Source organism: Oncorhynchus mykiss, chromosome 15 (assembly GCF_013265735.2).
Source record: "Oncorhynchus mykiss isolate Arlee chromosome 15, USDA_OmykA_1.1, whole genome shotgun sequence".
Taxonomy (NCBI): domain Eukaryota; kingdom Metazoa; phylum Chordata; class Actinopteri; order Salmoniformes; family Salmonidae; genus Oncorhynchus; species Oncorhynchus mykiss.
Window position 1 is genome coordinate 15820970 of NC_048579.1, and position 24478 is coordinate 15845447.

The 24478-nt window shown below is 44.4% G+C and overlaps 1 protein-coding gene across 3 annotated transcripts; it reads right to left on the reverse strand.

Annotated features, from left to right (window-relative positions):
- Window positions 1–731: 731 nt before the first annotated feature.
- Window positions 732–24230, reverse strand: LOC110489690 (myb-related protein A). 3 transcript variants are annotated; one of them, XM_036943865.1, is made up of 16 exons: window positions 23786–24230; window positions 18400–18499; window positions 17960–18031; window positions 14222–14314; window positions 11372–11592; window positions 8894–9092; window positions 8723–8797; window positions 8234–8344; window positions 7128–7469; window positions 4747–5097; window positions 4475–4614; window positions 4229–4343; window positions 3995–4108; window positions 3800–3904; window positions 3486–3677; window positions 732–3097 (listed from the first exon to the last, which is right to left on the reverse strand). In XM_036943865.1, the coding sequence occupies exons 1-16, from the start codon at window positions 23806–23808 to the stop codon at window positions 2966–2968; spliced, it is 2385 nt and encodes a 794-aa protein (XP_036799760.1). In that variant the 5' UTR covers window positions 23809–24230; the 3' UTR covers window positions 732–2965. The 3 variants fall into 3 exon arrangements, with proteins under 3 accessions (XP_036799760.1, XP_036799759.1, XP_036799761.1); XM_036943864.1 differs by having other exon boundaries at window positions 4747–5115; XM_036943866.1 differs by lacking the exon at window positions 8234–8344 and having other exon boundaries at window positions 4747–5115.
- Between the last annotated feature and the right edge of the window lie 248 nt (window positions 24231–24478).

Genomic DNA, 24478 nt, shown 5'->3' on the forward strand with positions numbered 1-24478 from the left:
CTACTAAAACAGATTCCTGTCAATACACTGTATAGTACACACGTCTGTATAGTACACATGTCTGTACTGATACCCAACAGGTGCATGTGTGGCCAAGCTAAGTCAATAAGGAGTGCCCTGTGCAGGACCAACACAATACACTCAGTAAACACAAGGCTTTACAGGCTGATGCCAACAACCAATTAAGAGGCAGTAAGCCTTTGACATGTCTCAAGCCAGTCCAGACCATCTGAAAGCAACAATAGCTCAAGTCCTGCCCAGACAAGAAACAGATTGATCTAGTGGATATTTGCGTGCGCGTTTGTCTGTACTGTTGATGCTGCCCCAGCAGAAGGCAAGTCGCCAGGCCTTGTGCCCCTCCTCTTGGGGGCAATTGAGTGAATGGTTCTGTAAAAGCAACAGGCCCTGGGGACAATAGCGCCCGGGGGCATTAAGTCACGGGTGACTGGGCGTCTTTAGGGCCAGCAGCTGACCCTGTGGAGAGGCCTCTTGTCCTGCCGGAGGGGGACTCGTGTCACAGACCCCAGGCCAAGCTGACAGCACACCGCCACACACACACGGAAGGGGGATTGTGTCCATGGTGAACCCAGGCCAAGCTGACACACACCACAGGCAACATATACACAGATACTGTTAATCTACTGCCATAAGGACTGCAGTGTTAAAGACAGGTGCACCAAGATCATAACATCATATTGCTGTTACATAACACAATGACAAAGAACCACAAACGCAATGCAATAACATTTTATTATTATCACATATTAAGTACATGGTTACAATGGCAGTTGGCGGGAATTCTATGGTACCTGGTTATGATTTCAGCAGAAAATACAGTCAACTTTGAAAATGACATAATGGAAGTGTTACGTCTGTGATTATTGTAGTTGCAGTAAAAACATGATCACTGAAAAGTTCAACGTACTGCTTATTGTTCATGCATGATTATGACAACAACTGCTACTATAAATATACTGAATTCCCTTATAACCTAGGGTTAGATGTCCAAGTGTTAACATACAAACATGTTACAAACAAAACATACTGAAGTCAAACCAACCGACAGAACAGAGAACAACCATATATCCATATTTACTGTAGCTGTTAGATGTCGGAAAATAAGAAAGTTCAGAAAGTGTGGTTCTGTGGAGTTCAGAGAGGGTGAACATACATGATCTTTCCACTTGATCTCTCCTGAGGAGATTCCCTTCTTATTCTCAAACACACTTAATGCTGGATAATCCCCATTATAATCTAGATTCTAAACAGCTGGAAGACTGTCGGAACAAATGACACCCACCATCACCACAGGGACCATAGATACTCTGCTGCATCCCTATTATTATAGAGGCAACCAATCAGAGCCATAGAAGACCGCATTGTCACATAAAGACGTAAAAGCTTTATCTTTCATTGTCTGTTGAATATCTTGTGTTGTACTTGTAATTGTTACTTATAAACAATGGATTTTAAACAGCTCTGTCTTTACATCTGTATGTCAGTGTTTAATAGTCACATGTCGTGAAACATTCATCCAATGGCACTAGATTTAAATAAACGAAACAAACAAAACACACACAAACAAATGAACAAAACAACACTTAAACGATGAGAAAAGTGCAATTTGTCTATTAGAGGTTGGAGACGGAATCCTGCTACTACCTATGGAGAATACAAAGAAACTCTGATTCCAGGGGAAACTGTTCTACCAATATCAACAACTCGGTGATGTCACAATACAATGGTTATTAACTAAATCGGATAGTTAAAACAATGACTGAATGAAAGAGATTAGTGGTAGTGCATGTTCGCTCGTTATGTCTAATTCGTAGAAATGAGTTGAAAGGTAGCCCAATCCTTTTTCTGATAGAAAGAAAATATCATTATTTGATCATTTATTTTTCCATTTTTTTGAAATAAATAAATTAGTAAACATTGAATAAATAGAACCTCAACTAAAATGCTTGCTTTAGCACACTGATGACATGAGCGCTATGTGTCTGCACCAAACATGACAACTGGATTCTGATCTAGGTTCAGTGTGGCAGAAGTGACCTTATAGGTCAAAGGGTTTCAGAAGGGTTTTAGACTGTCTGTCAGCAAAAGTACATTTCTCAATGGAAACTTTGTGTTCAATTTACACTTATATTAATATCTACGTTTTAGAGAACAGATAATAAATTAAATAAGATAAAAACAAACAAATGAACAAAAAAGGTACCCTTCCATTTTGAGTTTCTTCGCAGTTTCAAGCTATGAAATACATTCAACAAAAGTCTCAATTTGAGACTGCTAAAGGGAAGTATGGCCTTGGAATGGAAACTTCATTGTACTATCCAGTTACCTCCTCAACACTGACCGTTCCTCTGCAGCCAACCCCTACTCAGTAGTGCAATACTGACAGCTCTCTCTCTCTCCTCTCTTTCTCTCTCTCTCTCAAGACTTCATTACAACAGGTTTAGCAGTACAGGGTAGTTCTACAAACAAGCTGAATATACATATACATGTAATGTTACATCATAAAATGTATTTTTTCATTTTTGTTTAAACAATATATTAACAATATGAAACTCATAAGCAGTCACTGCTACAGTAGTAATACAACAACTATTTCTACAGCTTGCTACTTACTGTATGTGCAGGTTGTTCAGTTTTAACACATTATAAACTAGTGCAGGAAATCGAGTATTGTACAACCCTGTTACTTGGCTAGGAGGTCAACGGCTGGTGGGATTCAAAAGACAAACAAAGCAATTTATGACAACCAAGCAGTGTGACCCAGAAAAAACGACAGTCTTACCTTTTCTGTAAAGTATTCTGTGGCACACTTGAGTGTTCAGTTACCGATCTTATCAATACACAAATGTCTAAATGATTTGAGTAGATCTACACCAGATTGTCTAAGTATGTTAAGAGTCATTATGAGAAGGAGCGTGGACAGATGTAGTGTGTGAGGACGTAGGTCTCAGAGCACAAGCGCCCTCGAGGTGCAGCCGGTGGACGTGTAAGTGCTACTCAGGTACTGCCGGGCCTGCTCTGTCATAATCCGCTGGTCCTCCGTCTTCCCATAAACCACTGCTTCCCACTGGTTGTTGACCTGCAGGAGAAGAAGAGAGGACTATTCTCTCCCGCATCTCAACGCATTAGTCTATCCCCTTCTCACAACCAAGACCTTGATGCTCAATAAAAAAATGTTAACTGAAAAGTTGGCAGGTTTCTTTGACAAGGGACCAGCTGTACCTAATTTACTGTCCAATTTGAAGGGACCTTTCCCCTCTCCCTATCATTATATATATATATATATATATATATCGCCTGAGGAGCAATAATGTCAAGTTAGTATTTACTTAAATGTTGTTTTTATTTTTTATTTTATACATACACCAGATAGGGGCAGTGAAATGTGTTGTTTTATAATGAAATGTGTTGCTTTGTTTTTTAAAGGGTAGTTAGGAGTTACACCAAAGAGAGGTGTCTGTGTGTACCTGTCCAGGTGAATCGTGGTGGGAAATTCTGACCGAGGGGGGGTTCTTCCTCTTGCGGGGGCTGGGAAGGTGGCGCCGGGGGCCACAGGACCCCTCCTTCCCAGACGAGGGGGGGCAGGGGCGCTCTTCTCTGTCTCTCTCCGGGAGTGGGGTCATCAATAAGGAGCTGGTTAACAAACTCTCCTCTGGGACCTGGAGGGGGGCAAGGACGGGTAGACATTGATTAGTTGGTTGGTTCATTGGTTGACTGATGAATTGATTGATTAGTTGGTTGGTTGACTTATTAGTCTCATTGATTATATCCCAGAACCCACCAGTGCGTTATTGAGCTGGTCCTGGTATAGCTGGACGTTAAGACAGTCTTTCCCCCAGGAGTCCAGCACCAGGGACTTACGCACCTTCCTGGCTGGGCCATCCACCTGGGAGGGTCAGGGACAAGGTTGTGGTTAGACTGGATACCAAGTCAAACAGAGGTCATGAAAAGTTTAGTTGGTTACATGAACACCTACATCATGTTTCCATGTCCTGAAGTCTGGTTGTGGTTCTCTGGTGAAGATGTCTGATCCTATCTCCTGCTTCAGCACCTCCCTGATATCTTCCTCCAGAAAGGCCAGGGGCTGGGGCTGAGATAGACACACACACACATAACACACATTAATATGAGCACAGTAACAGAGTACACACACTCATAAGAACACACAGTGAATTATAAATACACACAGCTAGACCAACTTCACACTTACCACCATCTTTAGCGGCCCATGCATCTTCTCCTGGGCGGCCAGGGCGTTCTTAAATGGAGTAGGAGTTCTGGGAGTCGGAACCATTATGGTCTTATGAATCTTAGGGGTCCTGAAACTGAATGAGACAAAGAGAGATATTCTTACAACACCTGCCAAAATGATGAGATCGATACATCAAACACACACACATGTAATTTAGCCAATGAATCAAATGTGAAAATGTGGAGGAACCTGTAACTCGCTTACCCCATGTTCTCTTTCTGGTGTTTGGGCGTGGTCTCTTTCTGGAAGGGTGTGTTGAGGAGATAGTTCTGGCCACAGACCGGGGTGGAGGTCAGAGCAGGGTTGTCCAGGCTCAGATGCTCTCCTCCTGATGTGTTGAAGAACTGGAGGAAGACATGATCACAACAGTTAGAGACGGGAGATAAGACAGGGGGACTATAAAGAGAAGCTATACTGCCAGAGCCAGATGAGTTGCACCATCATGCCCTAGCTTGAGCACATTTCTAGCATCTTGCCTGGGAGAGGGTGAAAGGCCGTGCTTTTGTGGGGGTGTTCTTGGGCGAGTTGATGCTGGGTGACTCTAAGAAGGACGCACGGCTCCTATCAGGGGACTGGTCCACCCTCTCTGTCCTCTTCCTCCTCCCCAGGGACGGCAGGCCTGGTCTGGGCACGTTGTTCGGGGTGTGGACTTTCCGCTGACCCATGGGGGCACAGTGCTTTGTTGAGATGTCGTTGGAGGGGTCAATGGTATACCTCATCCCCTCTGTGGTCCTCCCCTGGGGTACGTAGCTCCCCTGTGTTTGTTTCGGGGGGGTCGTCGCCTCAGACACGTCAAAGCTGGCCGCCTCGCTCCACGTCATAGGGTCCTGTAGAGCCAGACACATCTACAATGGATTTTCAATACATTCATGCTCTGGGTCTGGTATATATAAACACACACAGCCATATACTGTACACACACATCTACACCGGGCCCTGCTCCACAAGGGGGAAAAAAGAGGGCTTAGCCCCGTCAGTTGAAACTTGTGCCATCTCAGTTTTAGTCTTATGTCTCTATATAAAAATGATTGAGTGACAGGTTGGTGAAAAATCTGTATCTCCACTGCGCTGTGTCAGCACAATGGACAGAGCGCTGCGGTGTGTGTAGGGGGCTATGGAAAGCCACTGGGGAGTTTAGGTTTGACTCCTTCAGGTTTATCGTTGAAGCTGCTTCACTCAACTCTGCCTCACGCCCCAACACTACAGAGTTTAGTTAGCTTCTTAGCTAGCTGTAGAAACCGTTAGTGTTATTAGCCTTAGCCTATTTAGCTAGCTCTAACCAGGTAGTCTGCCACAAATGATATCAGAAATTGGCTTTGCCAAAGCACCCAGACAAAGCTAAAGAAGGAGAACGATGAGCAGCAGCATCAAACCACGAGGCCGCCGCCAAGCCCAGCAGAGATGATGCTGCAAAGCCTACACAGCCTTCTACAAGTGCCGCCAGGATAGCCTATTGGTTTTCATTGTAGCCTATTGTTTGTCTTGGTAGCCTATTGGTTGTCTTGGCAGCCTATTGGTTTTCATGGTAGCCTATTGGTTTTCATGGTAGCCTATTGGTTTTCTTGGTAGCCTATTCGTTTTCTTGGTAGCCTATTCGTTTTTGTGGTTGTAAAACTTGTCCCGAGTGGTGTTTTTAAATCATTGATGAAGGATGTTGAGTCTGATTCCTTAACCTGTCAATGTTTGAAATTTGCTGTTATATGATTCCGTTTAACTAGATGACTTGTAGTGTTCATGCTGTCTGTCTGTAATTGTGTAATGACTCGGTGCTGCCTATCAGGGCCAGCACGCTCTTGAAAAAGAGATTTACAATCTCAATGAGCCCTTCCTGGTTAAATAAAGGTCAAAAATAAAGGTAAATGTAACTAGCTTAAATATATATATTGTGTCATGCTTTTATCCATCTGATATTTTGTTGACTAGGCCTACTACTTGTTATCACTGTTCTGTTCTGTTCACATTCATTAGTTCTCATTTGCAGTTGTGTCCATACTCTAAGCCAAACTGCTATTCAGTATTTTTGTTTTGCATGCATGAAAAACTAGGTTACTCCTTTCAGCATTTAGTTTGCATTTTGGTAAGACAGCTGTGTGTACATAGTGTGTAATAAGTGAGTTACCCTATCTATCTTGTAGCCTATATTCATTACCCAAACGGAGCTGTCCATTGTGCTGATACAGCACAGCGGAGATACAGATTTTGTGCTAGCCTGTCACTCAATCATTTTTATAGACATTAAACTATTTATATATATACTTTATACTTATATATACTTTTTTTTACTGTGATATAAGCAGAATTCAATATAATTCCAATGAAAGAACACTCCAAAATAGTCATCTTATCCTGGCTCTGGGTCTGATCTGCCCCCTAGTCAACTTATCCTGGCTCTGGGTCTGATCTGCCCCCTAGTCACCTTATCCTGGCTCTGGGTCTGATCTGCCCCCTAGTCACCTTATCCAGGCTCTGGGTCTGATCTGCCCCCTAGTCACCTTATCCTGGCTCTGGGTCTGATCTGCCCCCTAGTCACCTTATCCAGGCTCTGGGTCTGATCTGCCCCCTAGTCATCTTATCCTGGCTCTGGGTCTCATCTGCCCCCTAGTCACCTTATCCTGGCTCTGATCTGCCCCCTAGTCACCTTATTCTGGCTCTGATCTGCCCCCTAGTCATTTTATCCTGGCTCTGGGTCTGATCTGCCCCCTAATCAACTTATCCTGGCTCTGGGTCTGATCTGCCCCCTAGTCACCTTATCCTGGCTCTGGGTCTGATCTGCCCCCTAGTCACCTTATCCTGGCTCTGGGTCTGATCTGCCCCCTAGTCACCTTATCTTGGCTCCGGGTCTGATCTAGACACTCACCGAGTCGATGAGCTCCATGGTCTCTGCGAACTCGGGGATGGTCTGCAGGGTGGAGAGCACAGAACTAGCCTCCACAGCCAGGAACTTACTGGGGGAGACATGGCGCTGAACCTGGTGCTGGCCCTCCTCTACCAGCCTCCAGCCCCCCTCAGCCAGCTCCACTGGTGGCCCTTGGCCTTCCTCTGCCCCCCTCCAGCCCCCCTCAGCCTGCTCCACTGGTGGCCCTTGGCCTTCCTCTGCCCCCCTCCAGCCTCCCTCACTCTGATCCTCCAGACTGCTGCTGCTGGTGGTCATGGTGTCATCTGACACACTGTCTGCCCAGCTGGAGTAATGCTCCACACTCTGAGAGAGAAGAGAATGGGGTTAGGGTGCTGCTGATGCTGGGGTTGGACACCAACCAGGTCAGTAAGGCTGACTGGATTCGGAAAACACCCAATGAATGAAGTTTTGACGTTTCAAGGAAGTTCAATCAAGTTTAGACGACAAGGCAATGTAACGAAATTCATACCCAAAAGTCTCCCAACACCCAAACTTGTTCCCTCAGTCTAAAACGTCATTGAACCTCATTGAGAAGTCAGTGGTAGGCATGTGTTGTAACACACCAAGATATTGTATCATTTAAAATCTGAACCACTGACATCATCATAATAGTTTGTTCTGCAACGCAGGTTAAAATGAGATAAATGGATGGAGTGAATAGATGAATGAAGAAAGGCAACGAGGGGGGGGGGGGGGGGGGGGGGGGTTCTGCTATGGAAGCCACAGTGGTGTGGTGAAAGAAGGGAAAAGGTTTAAAAAGAAGAAGAAAAAGGAGGAAACACATGTTTGGTTCCAAACCGCTGGCTGAAGTGACACCGTGCACTACTGCTGTGAGGAGCAGATAGGAGGCTGGAGGAAGTGAGAGGAGGTTAATGGTGGCGGCCGCATGGCGAGATGGCAGGAAGCACTGAAAATGGGGATGGGAGGGGTAGAACTACGAAGCGTAACGGGAGTGTGGGGAGAGGGGTGAGATGGGTAGGCTACTATGACATCACTACAGCATAACTACAAGCTCAAGTGGACTAGGCTACATCATCACACACATACACACTGAGCGTGTGTCTTACACATGGGTCTCGGCACTGGGCCTGTCTCCGGACCTCGGTCTCTGCTGACATAAGCAGCAGCTCAAGCTCCTTAATTCTCTGCTCTTTGTCTGGATCATCATGGCAGGACGGCTGGAGTAAACACACACGGGAAGGAGAGGAGGAGTGGACGGAGGGAGTGAAGAAAAGGTTGGCAGGGAAAGAAGGAAGGAGAGAACAAATTTACTCACAAATTACTCATATCAGACTCAGGCTTACTCTGATTAACACCAAACCAAGACACAGAGAAGAAACAGAAATTCAGGCAGGTCATTTAGTTGTTTGATTCAGAGGGTGATTAAGACAAATTAGACTCAAGTTAGTACGGTGGAAAGATACAAAAAAGGGGATGGTAAAGTGGACAGGAAGACACTTCTACTGATTTAGCTCCATGCTTCAGTCCAAACCTTGAGCTTTTGAGTCAAACAACATACCGGACTCTTGGCCAGCTGTAAAGGACAGGTCACTCACCAATAAGTAGCTGGAGGAGTCTGGGAGGCTGTCCATCAGCTGGCCACAGTGAGGGCTATAGAGGTAACCCCCAAGCTACAACCCACAGGAACATTAAACACGGATCCTTTCAATATGCCAATAAACCTTGTTTGAATGAAACGGAACAGAAATGTCTGAGAGGCCTCTCACCTGAGTTGGTCCAGCTATGCCTAGAGGGCTGTGCCCACCGTGGGGGGTGTCTAGTTGGGGGACACAGGGTCTGTGGTGGCGTCGCTTCAACCCCCCATGCTCTGAGCTGAATCCCCTGCAGCCCTCCTGGAGGTACCCCTCGTGCTCCACTTTCCTCCTCATGGTGGAGTTCCAGTGATTCTTGATGGAGTTGTCTGTCCTATAAGGGAGGTTGTTCAATTTTTAACATTTATTTTAAATTGATCCGTTATTTTACCAGGTAAGTTGACTGAGAACACATTCTCATTTGCAGCAACGACCTGGGGAATAGTTACAGGGGAGAGGAGGGGTATGAATGAGCCAATTGTAAACTGGGGATTATTAGGTGACCGTAATGGTTTGAGGGCCAGATTGGGAATTTAGCCAGGACACTGGGGTTAACACCCCTACGATAAGTGCCGTGGGATCTTTAATGACCTCAGAGAGTCAGGACACCTGTTTAACATCCCATCCGAAAGGCGGCACCCTACACAGGGCAGTGTCAATGCCCTGGGGAATTGGGATATTTTTTTTTAGACCAGAGGAAAGAGTGCCTCCTACTGGCCCTCCAACACCACTTCCAGCAGCATCTGGTCTCCGATCCAGGAACTGACCAGGACCAACCCTGCTTAGCTCCAGAAGCAAGCCAGCAGTGGTATGCAGGGTGGTATGCTGCTGGCATACTTTAAATACTAAATACTTTAGATTTGTCCAAAAACCTAAAAAAAAAAATATGCTTTTGCCCTTAGCCTTACACCTTTGGTAATGGGACCAGATACTGTAGGTGTAGGAAATATGACGGAAAGCTGACCAGGAGAAGAAGGGAAGCCACTTTTACTCTATTGAGATGTAACCACCCACTTTTACTATTTTGAGATGTAACCACCCACTTTTACTATTTTGAGATGCAACCACCCACTTTTACTATTTTGAGATGCAACCACCCACTTTTACTATTTTGAGATGTAACCACCCACTTTTACTATTTTGAGATGGAACCACCCACTTTTACTCTATTGATATGTAACCACCCACCTTTACTCTATTGAGATGTAACCACCCACCTTTACTCTATTGAGATGTAACACCCACTTTTACTATTTTGAGATGCAACCACCCACTTTTACTATTTTGAGATGTAACCACCCACTTTTACTATTTTGAGATGCAACAACCCACTTTTACTATATTGAGATGTAACCACCCACTTTTACTATTTTGAGATGGAACCACCCACTTTTACTCTATTGATATGTAACCACCCACCTTTACTCTATTGAGATGTAACCACCCACCTTTACTCTATTGAGATGTAACACCCACTTTTACTCTATTGAGATGTAACCACCCACTTTTACTATTTTGAGATGTAACCACCCACTTTTACTATTTTGAGATGTAACCACCCACTTTTACTCTATTGAGATGTAACCACCCACCTTTACTCTATTGAGATGTAACCACCCACTTTTACTATTTTGAGATGCAACCACCCACTTTTACTATTTTGAGATGTAACCACCCACTTTTACTATTTTGAGATGCAACAACCCACTTTTACTATTTTGAGATGCAAAAACCCACTTTTACTCTATTGAGATGCAACCACCCACTTGTACTCTATTGAGATGTAACCACCCACTTTTACTATTTTGAGATGCAACAACCCACTTTTACTATATTGAGATGTAACCACCCACCTTTACTCTATTGAGATGTAACCACCCACTTTTACTATTTTGAGATGCAACCACCCACTTTTACTATTTTGAGATGTAACCACCCACTTTTACTATTTTGAGATGCAACAACCCACTTTTACTATATTGAGATGTAACCACCCACTTTTACTATTTTGAGATGGAACCACCCACTTTTACTCTATTGATATGTAACCACCCACCTTTACTCTATTGAGATGTAACCACCCACCTTTACTCTATTGAGATGTAACACCCACTTTTACTCTATTGAGATGTAACCACCCACTTTTACTATTTTGAGATGTAACCACCCACTTTTACTATTTTGAGATGTAACCACCCACTTTTACTCTATTGAGATGTAACCACCCACCTTTACTCTATTGAGATGTAACCACCCACTTTTACTATTTTGAGATGCAACCACCCACTTTTACTATTTTGAGATGTAACCACCCACTTTTACTATTTTGAGATGCAACAACCCACTTTTACTATTTTGAGATGCAAAAACCCACTTTTACTCTATTGAGATGCAACCACCCACTTGTACTCTATTGAGATGTAACCACCCACTTTTACTATTTTGAGATGTAACACCCACTTTTATATTTTGAGATGGAACCACCCACGTTTACTCTATTGAGATGTAACACCCACTTTTATATTTTGAGATGCAACCACCCACGTTTACTATATTGAGATGTAACCTCCCACTAACTCAGGCAAAGAGATGTACGGTATATCATTCCGTTACCTTCCAGGCAGCAGCTTGGAGATCTCGGCCCAGCGGTTGCCCAGGCGTTTGTGGGCCTGGTAGATGATGCTGTCCTCTTCCTGGGTCCAGGAGGACTTCTTCACCTCAGGGTTCAGATGGTTGTGCCAGCGCTCACGGCACTGCTTCCCGATCCGCCCCTGCAGGTGCTTGGCAATCACAGACCAGCGCTTGGGGCCATATTTATGAACCAGGTCAATCACCTATACACACAGGAGCAAAGAAGACAGGGACTTCTTACAAAGCAATCCTCTGGACTTAAAAAATATGCATACTGCAGGGGTAGGCAACTTTCGGGGTGCCCGAAACATAATTCAAATCATTTGTACACTGCAAATTGACCACAACTAAGCCCAAAAAGTGATTGTATTTGAAAATAACAACAATTTCATACCTTAATAACATAACACAGTCTCTTTTTTTTGTGTGGGAATACTTGGGAACATATAGGGAGGTGTGGGGGAATTGGAAATGGAAGGAATCACACCGCCTGTTCCCGACCCCTGGCATACTGTATAGTATCTATTACTGGAGGGATTCACGCCGCCTGCTCCCGACCCCTGGCATACTGTATAGTATCTATTACTGGAGGGATTCACACCGCCTGTTCCTGACCCCTGGCATACTGTATAGTATCTATTACTGGAGGGAATCACGCCGCCTGCTCCCGACCCCTGGCATACTGTATAGTATCTATTACTGGAGGGAATCACGCCGCCTGCTCCCGAGCCCTGGCATACTGTATAGTATCTATTACTGGAGGGATTCACACCGCCTGTTCCTGACCCCTGGCATACTGTATAGTATCTATTACTGGAGGGAATCACGCCGCCTGCTCCCGACCCCTGGCATACTGTATAGTATCTATTACTGGAGGGAATCACACCGCCTGTTCCCGACCCCCTGGCATACTGTATAGTATCTATTACTGGAGGGAATCACGCCGCCTGCTCCCGACCCCTGGCATACTGTATAGTATCTATTACTGGAGGGATTCACACCGCCTGTTCCTGACTCCTGGCATACTATATAGTATCTATTACTGGAGGGAATCACACCGCCTGTTCCCGACCCCTGGCATACTGTATAGTATCTATTACTGGAGGGAATCACGCCGCCTGTTCCCGACCCCTGGCATACTGTATAGTATCTATTACTGGAGGGAATCACGCCGCCTGCTCCCGACCCCTGGCATACTGTATAGTATCTATTACTGGAGGGATTCACACCACCTGTTCCTGACCCCTGGCATACTGTATAGTATCTATTACTGGAGGGAATCACACCGCCTGTTCCCGACCCCTGGCATACTGTATAGTATCTATTACTGGAGGGAATCACGCCGCCTGTTCCCGACCCCTGGCATACTGTATAGTATCTATTACTGGAGGGATTCACACCGCCTGTTCCTGACCCCTGGCATACTGTATAGTATCTATTACTGGAGGGAATCACGCCGCCTGCTCCCGACCCCTGGCATACTGTATAGTATCTATTACTGGAGGGATTCACACCGCCTGTTCCTGACCCCTGGCATACTGTATAGTATCTATTACTGGAGGGAATCACACCGCCTGTTCCCGACCCCTGGCATACTGTATAGTATCTATTACTGGAGGGAATCACGCCGCCTGCTCCCGACCCCTGGCATACTGTATAGTATCTATTACTGGAGGGATTCACACCGCCTGTTCCTGACCCCTGGCATACTGTATAGTATCTATTACTGGAGGGAATCACACCGCCTGTTCCCGACCCCTGGCATACTGTATAGTATCTATTACTGGAGGGAATCACGCCGCCTGTTCCCGACCCCTGGCATACTGTATAGTATCTATTACTGGAGGGAATCACGCCGCCTGCTCCCGACCCCTGGCATACTGTATAGTATCTATTACTGGAGGGAATCACGCCGCCTGTTCCCGACCCCTGGCATACTGTATAGTATCTATTACTGGAGGGAATCACGCCGCCTGTTCCCGACCCCTGGCATACTGTATAGTATCTATTACTGGAGGGAATCACGCCGCCTGTTTCTGACCCCTGGCATACTGTATAGTATCTATTACTGGAGGGAATCACACCGCCTATTCCCGACCCCTGGCATACTGTATAGTATCTATTACTGGAGGGATAAATGCCATTACCACACAAACAGAGGTGCCACATCGTCATTGGCAACACTAGAGAATGTCAAGAATGCAGCTGAAGAAGTAGAACTAGTTGCCACTACACTTCTGTCATGGAGCCAAACATGTCTTGTCATCTCTTAGCAGGCCCACACTACCCAGTGCTATTATCTTCCTGAATATCTTACTTCTGGCATGTCACTAAGGCCAAGCCAGAGCAATACGATCACTGGCGTGTTGTGATGTAAGGCCTAGATGTTGGAGGAACAAAATATCAATCTTGACATTCCAGTAGGCGAGGCATCATGTAGTTCTATTTAAGGAATGTATTGTTCACCTTCCAACTATGAGATATGACCCTAAAGCCTGGCTGAGGAGGGGCTCAGGACCAGGGAAACTTGGAGAGCTTTGGTTGTTCTAAAGCATGAGGTAGTGAGTCGTATGCACAGCCAATGAAAACTACTGCAGGGTCTATGGGCTACAAACAGGGATAGAGAGTGGGAGAGGAACCTGTGTACTGTATGTTCCTTTCAATGTTTCAGATTACAAAAAAAAAAAGGTCTGTGATGTTCATCCTGCAGATTGTTTGTATTGTGTTATCAACGAGCCGCTCCAATAAAATTCAGAACAATACATGTTCTCGCTAGCTCTTTATCTACTTCTTTTTCCACCCCAGGTTGGGGTAACTCCCATCTCCACTTACCTTCTGATCCTCCTCTTTTGTCCAGGGTCCTTTCACCAGCTCTGGGTTGAGCACCTTCTGCCAGCGGTGCTGACACTGGCCATCTGTCCTACCCTGTGACAGACACAACGCAGAGCACAACACCTCATTAACACACAACCCCACCTGCAGCTGTCCCTCCCTGAGTTATCATATTCATATACACACACTTGCTAATAACCCGACCTCACACAACACCTGTGAGTGCCACTAATAACCCCACCTTACACAACACCTGTGAGTACCACTAATAACCCCACCTCACACAACACCTGTGAGTACTACAAATAACCCGACCTCACACAACACCTGTGAGTACCACTAATAACCTCACCTCACACAACACCTGTGAGTACCACTAATAACCCCACCTTACACAACACCTGTGAGTACCACTAATAACCCCACCTTACACAACACCTGTGAGTACCACTAATAACCCCACCTTACACAACACCTGTGAGTACTACAAATAACCCCACCTCACACAACACCTGTGAGTACCACTAATAACCCCACCTTATACAACACCTGTGAGTACCACTAATAACCCCACCTCACACAACACCTGTGAGTACCACAAATAACCCCACCTCACACAACACCTGTGAGTACTACAAATAACCCGACCTCACACAACACCTGTGAGTACCACTAATAACCCCACCTCACACAACACCTGTGAGTACCACTAATAACCCCACCTTACACAACACCTGTGAGTACCACAAATAGCCCCACCTCACACAACACCTGTGAGTACCACTAATAACCCCACCTTACACAACACCTGTGAGTACCACTAATAACCCCACCTCACACAACACCTGTGAGTACCACAAATAACCCCACCTCACACAACACCTGTGAGTACCACAAATAACCCCACCTTACACAACACCTGTGAGTACCACTAATAACCCCAACTCACACAACACCTGTGAGTACCACTAATAACCCCACCTCACACAACACCTGTGAGTACCACTAATAACCCCACCTTACACAACACCTGTGAGTACCACAAATAACCCCACCTCACACAACACCTGTGAGTACCACTAATAACCCCACCTTACACAACACCTGTGAGTACCACTAATAACCCCACCTTACACAACACCTGTGAGTACCACTAATAACCCCACCTCACACAACACCTGTGAGTACCACTAATAACCCCACCTCACACAACACCTGTGAGAGTCACTTGTCATATCACTTTTCTTATCCAGATAATAAAATAAAATGTTATTCATCACAAGCTTCGTAAACAACAGGTGTGGACTAACAGTGAAATGCTTAATTGCGGGCCCCTCCCAACAATGCAGAGAGAAAGAAAATAGAGAAATAATAGAAAAATAAATCACGTAATAATAAAAGTAATAATAGATACATAATGAGTAATGATAACTTGGCAATATACAAGAGGTACCAGTACTGAGTCAATGTGCAGGGGTACGAGGTAATTGAGGTAGATATGTACATATCTCAATAAAGTGGAATAAAGTGACAGATGGTTAAACAGTAGCAGCAGCACGAGTCAAAAATGTGTGCACAAAAGGTCCATGTAGATAGTCCGGGTAGCTATTTGGTTAACTATTTAACTAACTATTTAGCAGTCTTTGCATTGGTACCGCTTGCTGTGCGGTAGCAGAGAAAACAGTCTATGACTTGGGTGCTTGGAGTCTTTGACAATTTTTAGGGCCTTCCTCTGATACTGCCTGGTATAGAGGTTCTGGATGGCAGGGAGCTCAGCCCAAGTGATGTACTGGGTCGTACACACTACGCTCTGTAGCGCCTTGTGATCGGATGCCAGTAAGTTGCCATAGCAAGCGGTGATGCAGCCAGTCAAGATGCTCTCAATGATGCAGCTGTAGAACATTTTGAGGATCTGAGGGCCCATGTCAAATCTTTTCAGCCTCCTGAGAGGAAAGAGGCGTTGTCGTGTCTTCTTCACGACTGTGTTGGTGTGTTTGGACCATGATAGGTCCTTAGTGATGTGGACCTGGTCCACTACAGCCCCGTCGATGTGAATGGGGGCGTGCTCGGCCCTTCGTTTCCTGTAGTCCACGATCAGCTCCTTTGTCTTGCTGACGTTGAGGGAGAGGTTGTTGTCCTGGCACCACACTGCCAGGTCTCTGATCTCCTCCCTATAGGCTGTCTCATCGTCGTCAGTGATCAGGCGTACCACCGTAGTTTTGTCAGCAAACTTATGATGGTGTTGTAGTCGTGCGCGACCACATAGTCGTGGGTGAACAGAGAGTACAGGAGGGGACTAAGCATGTACCCCTAAGGGGCCCCCATGTTAAGGGTCAGTGTGTTGTTGCCTACCCTCACCACTTGGCGGCGGCACATCAGGAAGTCCAGGATCCAGTTGCAGAGGGAGGCGTTCAGTCCTAGGGTCCTTAGCTTAGTGATCAACTTGGAGGGCACTATGGTGTTGAACGCTGAGCTGTAGACAATGAACAGCATTCTCACATAGGTGTTCCTTTTGTCCAAGTGGGAAAGGGCAGTGTGGAGTGATAAAGATATTGCGTCATCCAGGAAGTCTGGGATGTGTGGGGTGTTGATGTGCGCCATGACCAGCCTTTCAAAGCATTTCATGGCTACAGATGTGAGTGCTAAAGGGAAATAGTAATTTAGACAGGGACTATGGTCGTCTGCTTGAAACATGTAGGTACTACAGACTGGATCAGGGAGAGGTTGAAAACGTCAGTGAAGACACTTGCCAGCTGCTCTGCACATGCTCTGAGTACACGTCCTGGTAATCCATCTTGCCCTGCGTGCTTGTGAATGTTAACCTGTTTAAAGGTCTTACTCACATCGGCCACGGAGAGCATAGTCACACAGTCGTCTGGAACAGCTGGTGCTCTCATGCATGTTTCAGTGCTCCTTGCTTTGAAGTGAGCATAGAAGGCATTTAGCTCATCAGGTAGGCTTGTGTCACTGGGCAGCTTGCGGCTGAGTTTCCCTTTGTTATCCTTGATAGTTTGCGCTGCCACAGCTGACGAGCGGGAGAGCTGGTGTAGCAGGATTCGATCTTAGTCCTGTATTGATGCTCTGCCTGTTTGATGGTTCAATCGGAGGCCGTAGTGGGATTTCTTATAAACGGCCGGGTTAGTGCCCCGCTCCTTCAAAGTGGCAGCTATAGCCTTTAGCTCAGTGCGGATGTTGCCTGTAATCCATGGCTTCTGGTTGGGATATGCACGTACAGTCACTGTAGGGTCGACGTCGTTGATGCACTTATTAATGAAACCGGTAACTGATATGGTAAACTCCTCAATGCCACCAGATGAATCCCAGAAAATATTCCAATCTGTGATAGCGAAACAGTCCTGCAGCTTAACACACAATTCATCGGACCACTTCCGTATTGACCGGGTCACAGGTACTTACTGCTTGAGGAGTTTTTGCTTGTAAGCAGGAATCAGGAGGATAGAGTTATGGTCAGATTTGCCAAATGGAGGGCGAGAGAGAGCTATGTGTGTGGAGTAAAGGTCCATTTTTTTTCACCTCTAGTTGCACAGGTGATGTTGGTAGAAATAAGGTAAAACAGATTACAGTTTTCCTGCATTTTCCCCCATCGCTATTACATATCATCAATATATAGACATGATTTTTGTTAGTGTGTTACTGTGCTTATTACAGAAAGCTTTGTATCTTAACACCATGTTCTTACAGTGTGTAATGATTAAGGGGAAAAAATGTTTTACTTACTTGAAAATTATTAGCTACTAATTTCCAGGAGTCTGCTCCATGCTGCTCCACTAACTTCTTCAGCCTCTCATCCTGCAGCGAGAAGGGGGGGGGGGCAGAGAGAGACAGTCAGGAGCCAACCTTCCTGAGACACTCCCTTCATCCTCAGTGCTTCCATAAGGTTAACACCCTTTACACTTTTTTTTAGCAGGGGACACAATAGGGCTTCCTACATATCATGCCATAGAAAAGCAGCAGATTGCTGCAGACAATACATTTGTAAACAAACAGACTGTTGGACCACAGCACACTTTCACGCACATGCTATTCTCAATCCATTTGAACACTAAAACAATGCAAGACAGGTCCAATAAATAATGGTTCAACAGTGAGCGCAATAAAGTAACTAGCACACTTGACCAAACTGGCCCGCTCATATGCCTCTAATAGAATTAGCCTACCTCATCGCGAGACCATTTGCCTTTGCACAGTATCTTCTTGTCTTTGCTCTTGTCCTTACTCTCAGGATCTGTGGAGTGTAGATCTTCATCCTCAGACTCACTGAAAAAGGAGAGATGGAGAGGTAGAGGAAAGAGAGAGAGAGATACTCTTATTTATTGCTCTCTTTACATTTCATTATAGTCAATCACTAATCAACACAGCCACTTAAGTAAAACAAGAGCATTGACATAATCATGACACAATATTACAGGGTGGACTCAGAACTAGTGACATCAATAAAACATAAAAAGACACAAGCAGGAACAATACATCATTCATGCCACAACTGAGTCACATACAGCGCCAACCCACTGATAGCCAATTACAAATACCCGTCCAATATCCAACTGAATCAGAAGTCAATGGATCGAGCAGGCAGTCATTCATGGTGAAGCAGGATTGGCAGTAGTCTCAGTCTCAGTACGTGGCGTGCAGAGACGGAAACAGAGTTGAGACTCATATTAAACAGAACATTCCTGACCATAATTAGAGTAGCCTAGCCGTCCCTTGTTCCCTGCTAGATTAGGCATTATGATGCCAACCCTGACTGTGGCAGACTGCCTCTATACCTAGGTGGTAAAAGGGTAAAAGCTAGTCTTATTGGGTATAGTGAAACAACTGTTGCCTTTTTTGGGGCAAATCCACCTTCACACAACTGCCCCTTTTTTGCCTCGAATGTTGATTTTAGGAAAATAGGGCCAACTTAAACACCTATAACTCACAATCTATAAGATTTAATCAAGACAGCAAAAAGCTGTAATAGTGGACACAGCTTTCCCTTCTCCAATGTGAAACTCTGCCACCAGAGAAAGTAGTTGTGCACACTTAGCTCTGTCCATAGAAATGTCTTGTTGCTGGGCAACACTTCCTTCATGGCGTCACGTTGTGCCAGGGGTAGAACATCTAATAAACAGACAGGGAGGAGGGTTGAGGACAGTGGTTACCCAGAGTAATCACAGAGCACGTTCACACTGACACTGTTCCAACGGCTGAGACGCACCAGAACCAGAGCTATGTAATAAATCTACAATACAGCTGTCAACAGAGACATACTGAGCTATTGGTCTCATTGCATTCCAGACATTGTCAAATAAGAGTCTGAAGTTAGATACTATCAGAGCACAGTAACATAATATGGGCCTACATGCAATTGAGTGATTCCAAGGCCAGCCACAGCCCCATACAATCCCAGAGACTGAAGGACAGGGGCTGCATTCAGAAGAGCACAATGTGGTGGGAACGTTTAGATACACAGTACCAGTCAAACGTTTGGACACACCCACTCATTCAGGGGGTTTTCTTAATTTTTTACTATTTTCTACATGGTAGAATAATAGTAAAGATATCAAAACTACAAAATAACCCATATGGAATCATGTAGTAACCAAAAGGGAGGCAGGGTAGCCTAGTGGTTAGAGCGGTGGACTAGTAACCGAGCTGTCGTTCTGCCCCTGAACAGGCAGTTAACCCACTGTTCCTAGGCCGTCATTGAAAATAGGAATTTGTTCTTAACTGACTTGCCTAGCTAAATAAAGAAAAAATAAAGTGTTAAACAAATCAAACAATATTTGAGATTCATCAAAGTAGCCACCCTTTGCCTTGATGGCAGCTTTGCACACTCTTTGCATTCTCTCAACCAGCTTCACCTGGAATGCAGCAGTCTTGAAGGAGCCCTTGAGGGGTGTTTTTTGCAACAGTCTTGAAGGAGCCCTTGAGGGGTGTTGGGTCATTGTCCTGTTGAAAAACAAATGATAGTCCCACTAAATGCAAACCAGATGGGATGGCATATCGCTGCATAAAGCTGTGGTAGCCATGCTGGTTAAGTGTGCCTTGAATTCTAAATAAATCACTGACAGTGTCACCAGCAAAGCACCTCCTCTTGGCCTAAGCAAGTCTCTACTTCTTATTGGTCCTTTACTAGTCGTTTCTTTGCAGCAATTCGACCATGAAGGCCTGATTCTGAACAGTTGATGTTGAGATGTGTCTGTTACTTGAACTCTATGAAGCATTTATTTGGGCTGCAATTTGAGGCTGGTAACTCTAATGAACGTATCCTATGCAGCAGAGGTCTTCCTTCCCTGTTGCGGTCCTCATAAGAGCCAGTTTCATCATTGCGCTTGATGGTTTTTGCAACTACACTTCCGCAACTACACTTCCGCATTGACTGACCTTCATGTCTTAAAGTAATGATGGACTCTCGTTTTTCTTTGCTTATTTGAGCTGTTCTTGCCATAATATGGACTTGGGCTATCTTCTGTATACCCCCTTACCTTGTCACAACACAAGTGACTGGCTCAAACGCATTAAGAAGGAAAGAAATTCCACAAATTAACTTTAAACAAGACACACCTGTTAATTGAAATGCATTCCAGGTGACTACCTCATGAATCTGGTTGAGAAAATGCCAAGTGTGCAAAGCTGTCATCACAACACAGGGTGGCTATTTTGAAGAATCTTAAATATAAAATATATTTTCATTTGTTTAACAATTTTTTTGGTTACTACATGATTCCATATGTGTTATTTCATAGTTAATGTTGGCTTCACTATTATTCTACAATGTAGAAAACAGTAAAAATAAAGAAAAACCCTTGAGTGGGTGTGTCCAAACTTTTGACTGGTACTGTAAATATATTTTGTAGGATTAACATGCATCTCGTACATGTTCATTGCATTTTTTTCCACATTCAGCCTGATGCCATCCTCCTGGTTTCGATGAAATGTTGGGTGGATTTACAGCAGTCTTTCTCCATTCTCTAAAGAAGGTCAAAGTATGAAGTTCCTAAATATGGCTCTGTTGTTTTTGTCTCTGAAATGCACACTCACATGCGCCACCAGCACAGCAGATGCACACACACACACGCACACACATTCAAACACTCTAACATGTACACATGCTGTACACATTCGAACACACACACTGTGGTGAGGAAAACAAGGCCTCCCACAGGTTTCCAGTACTGGCCTGTGATGAAAGGGCTTCTTCAGTGGTGACTGGGACATGCCAATTGAATTTCAGCATAATTCCCTCACTACAGGAAAGAGAGAGGTGGAAGTGGGTCTGAGCCCAGGGTGTGTGCTCCCACATAAACAGGCTCTTTGTAATATCTAGGTGTGTGGCATAAAGGTGTGTGTGTGTGTGTGTGTGTGTGTGTGTGTGTGTGTGTGTGTGTGGGGCGCGGGCTGCAAGGAGGCAGGCCCGGGGTGTGGCTAAACTAATAGGTCAGACCTAACGGTCCAGGCTGAATTAAACAGGAGTTTCAAAATCGACTCAGGGGGATTGGTATGATTTCTTATATAAGAACTTGGCCAAGGTGCCTGAGCCAGTACTGTGCCGAGTCTTACGTTCTCTCAAACAACTTCTTCATAGACTACTAAAGTCATCTTAATCTATGTGTAATACCTACGTAATATGTGTACAATGTTGGCGAATGCACAAAAATATATTTTCTAAATCAAGCGTGTCATATTCTTCATATGCTTTTTCAATGCCTCATTTATTATGTGAATAAAATATAAAACTGAAATAATGGCCTCTGTAGACTGTGTTCCCACAGGTTTCTTCAATTCAAACTTGAACTTCCATGTGAAATGTAAAGCAGAGGGAGAGGTAGAAAGGACCATCCTCCACCACCCTGGCCCTCCCCTATCACCACCAGATGGGGCACACTGAGGGGGTAGGGTCTAGGAGGGGTAGAGGGTGGAGGGATACACACACGCCACTGAGTTGTTCGTTCAGATGGAAATTACGTCATTGTCATGTTTGTGTGTTTAAGGGCAGTTAGCAGGCTCCAATCAGCCTATAAATCAATAGTTAATTCAGCCATCCAGGGCGGCAGGTAGCCTAGTGGTTAGAGTGTTGGACTAGTAACCAAAAGGTTGCAAGATCAAATCCCCAATCTGTCATTCTGCCCCTGAACAAGGCAGTTAACCCACTTTTCCTAGGCCATCATTGAAAATAAGAACTTGTTCTTAACTGACTTGCCTAGTCAATTTTTTTAAAATCAGGCTCAAATTCACAAATACTAATAACACACAGCTGTGTCATTCTAGCCTTACCTCAGAGGGAAAATATCTCCATAAATGAATACATTCGTGCTCTGATTATCCTATATACATTATTTTTCATATATATATAATTAACAAACTAAATCTGATTTGTGAAAACAATAGACATCTTTTAGATGCCTAGCCTACAGTAGTAAAATTCTCTGTTTACCATTTTATGGGACTCTCTGTTATAGGGGATTTTCCAAACATGTACCCACACAATGTGGCAGAATGGTGCACAAAACAATCACAATCCTATGTTGGACTATGTTTTTTTCTAAATCAATACATCTATTTTATTTCCCTTGGACAATAATGTCCATACTAAAACAACAGAGGGCTGGGCCATCTAATATATTTTTTCTGTAGCCTTAGATGAAAATAGCAAGTGCTCTATCTGTTCAATAGTCTTACTCGTGCTACGTCTCACGGTAATGGCTAGAAGGGATCCAACTTTTGTCAAATTGACGTCACATTTTACTTTTCGTAGCAGGTTAGGATAATGTACGCAGCAATGCAGCAGGTTAGGAGAATTAACGTATCCGGTTAGGATAATTAGGTGAAGGTTAGGAAAAGAGCTAGGGTTAGCTAAAAGTCCCCCAAAAAACTAACTTTTGACGTTAATTTTACGAAAGTTGGATCTCTTCTAGCCAAGACCACATCTCACAGACTGTCAGCCATGTTTTCTGTTCGAGGGAAAGATGGCAATGAATGGGTGTTGAATTGAGCAACAAAATACAATACAGACCAAAGCAGTTACATAAACCCCCGAACAACTCAAATCAACGTTTTTTTATTTGTTTTATCAAAATTAGCATGACCAAAAGGGACATAGCCTTGTCTACTACAAAATAAGCAACTCAAACAGCTGTGCTGGTTCACAAGCTCGCGACATGCTTTGGTTATTCACTGAAGAGTGCCACATGCACTTTTATGACTGTTCTATTCCCATACATTTTGCACAAACATCCAGCTAAATAAAGTATTGATGGAATTGATTCAACTATTTTAATTAACCTTTAGAATCCTAACTAGGCTGTAATTTGCTGTAGCCTACTGTATTTCAATATCTAACTAACACGTTATGTGACCGTGAGCAGGTGCTCGTGATGTGTCAACGATCAACGTGACATCTGGCTCAATATAATGCCATGCCTGAGCAATGGGTTTCACTATGTATTGCATCTTTACTATAGCTATTTTGTTGCAACATTTTTGTATCATATCTGAAACCATTCAAATGTAGCTAGTACGCAGCCAAATGAACTACAGATTTAGCAGCAATGTGTCACCTACCTGCGCGACTTTATGTTGGCCATAATGACAGCTGATCAAAGCTTTTCAAATAAGAAATCCTCTATTTGTAGTTGGTCTAAAATCCATATAAAAGAGAATTAGATGTTCTCCATGGACAGTTATCCATGCAGTCCGATGTCTGTCATCTTCCAGTTTATTTTCTGACAGTAGCCTAAAATACAGTGCCACACTTTCGCTGGTTAGCTAGCGGTTCACTTTCATGTCAAACTCTTTCTTGTTGTAGGAATTGTATGCAATCGTAAATAAAAACGCATCTCCTTATATTTTGCATGTCACCGCGATGCATGCAATGTCAATATCCGATCGAATAGGATGTGAACATGTATAGCTAGCTAACCTGCCTTGTAGGCAACACACTGTTCTCCCTCCCACTGTACTTCTATTTTGTTATTTTCGCATTCAGATTTTGTCGATCCCGCCGAATCTCGCGCCCAGCCTCCTTCTAGAAGGGTGTTTGAATCTGCGCAGGCGGCCTCGCACCTGATTGGTTAGAATCAGGGGAGCGCTCCAAAAGAGCCTTTCGCTTTGAGCGCAAATGAACATTGTGACAATTAATACGACCGTATTGTGGTGATAAAAACCTATATATATTTTTTTATCTGTCTATTCTACAATCATCATACAAACCTGGTGTAAAAATCTAGACGATTATGAAGGTAAAGATAAGTATTT

Coding starts and splice junctions, on each gene's coding strand:
- LOC110489690 (XM_036943864.1), bottom strand. CDS start 23,808: ATGGCCAACATAAAGTCGCGCAG. Junction 18,032..18,399: donor GCAAATGGTCTCGCGATGAG/GTAGGCTAATTC, acceptor TTCTCGCTGCAG/GATGAGAGGCTGAAGAAGTT. Junction 3,905..3,994: donor TCAGGACATGGAAACATGAT/GTAGGTGTTCAT, acceptor TGACCCTCCCAG/GTGGATGGCCCAGCCAGGAA.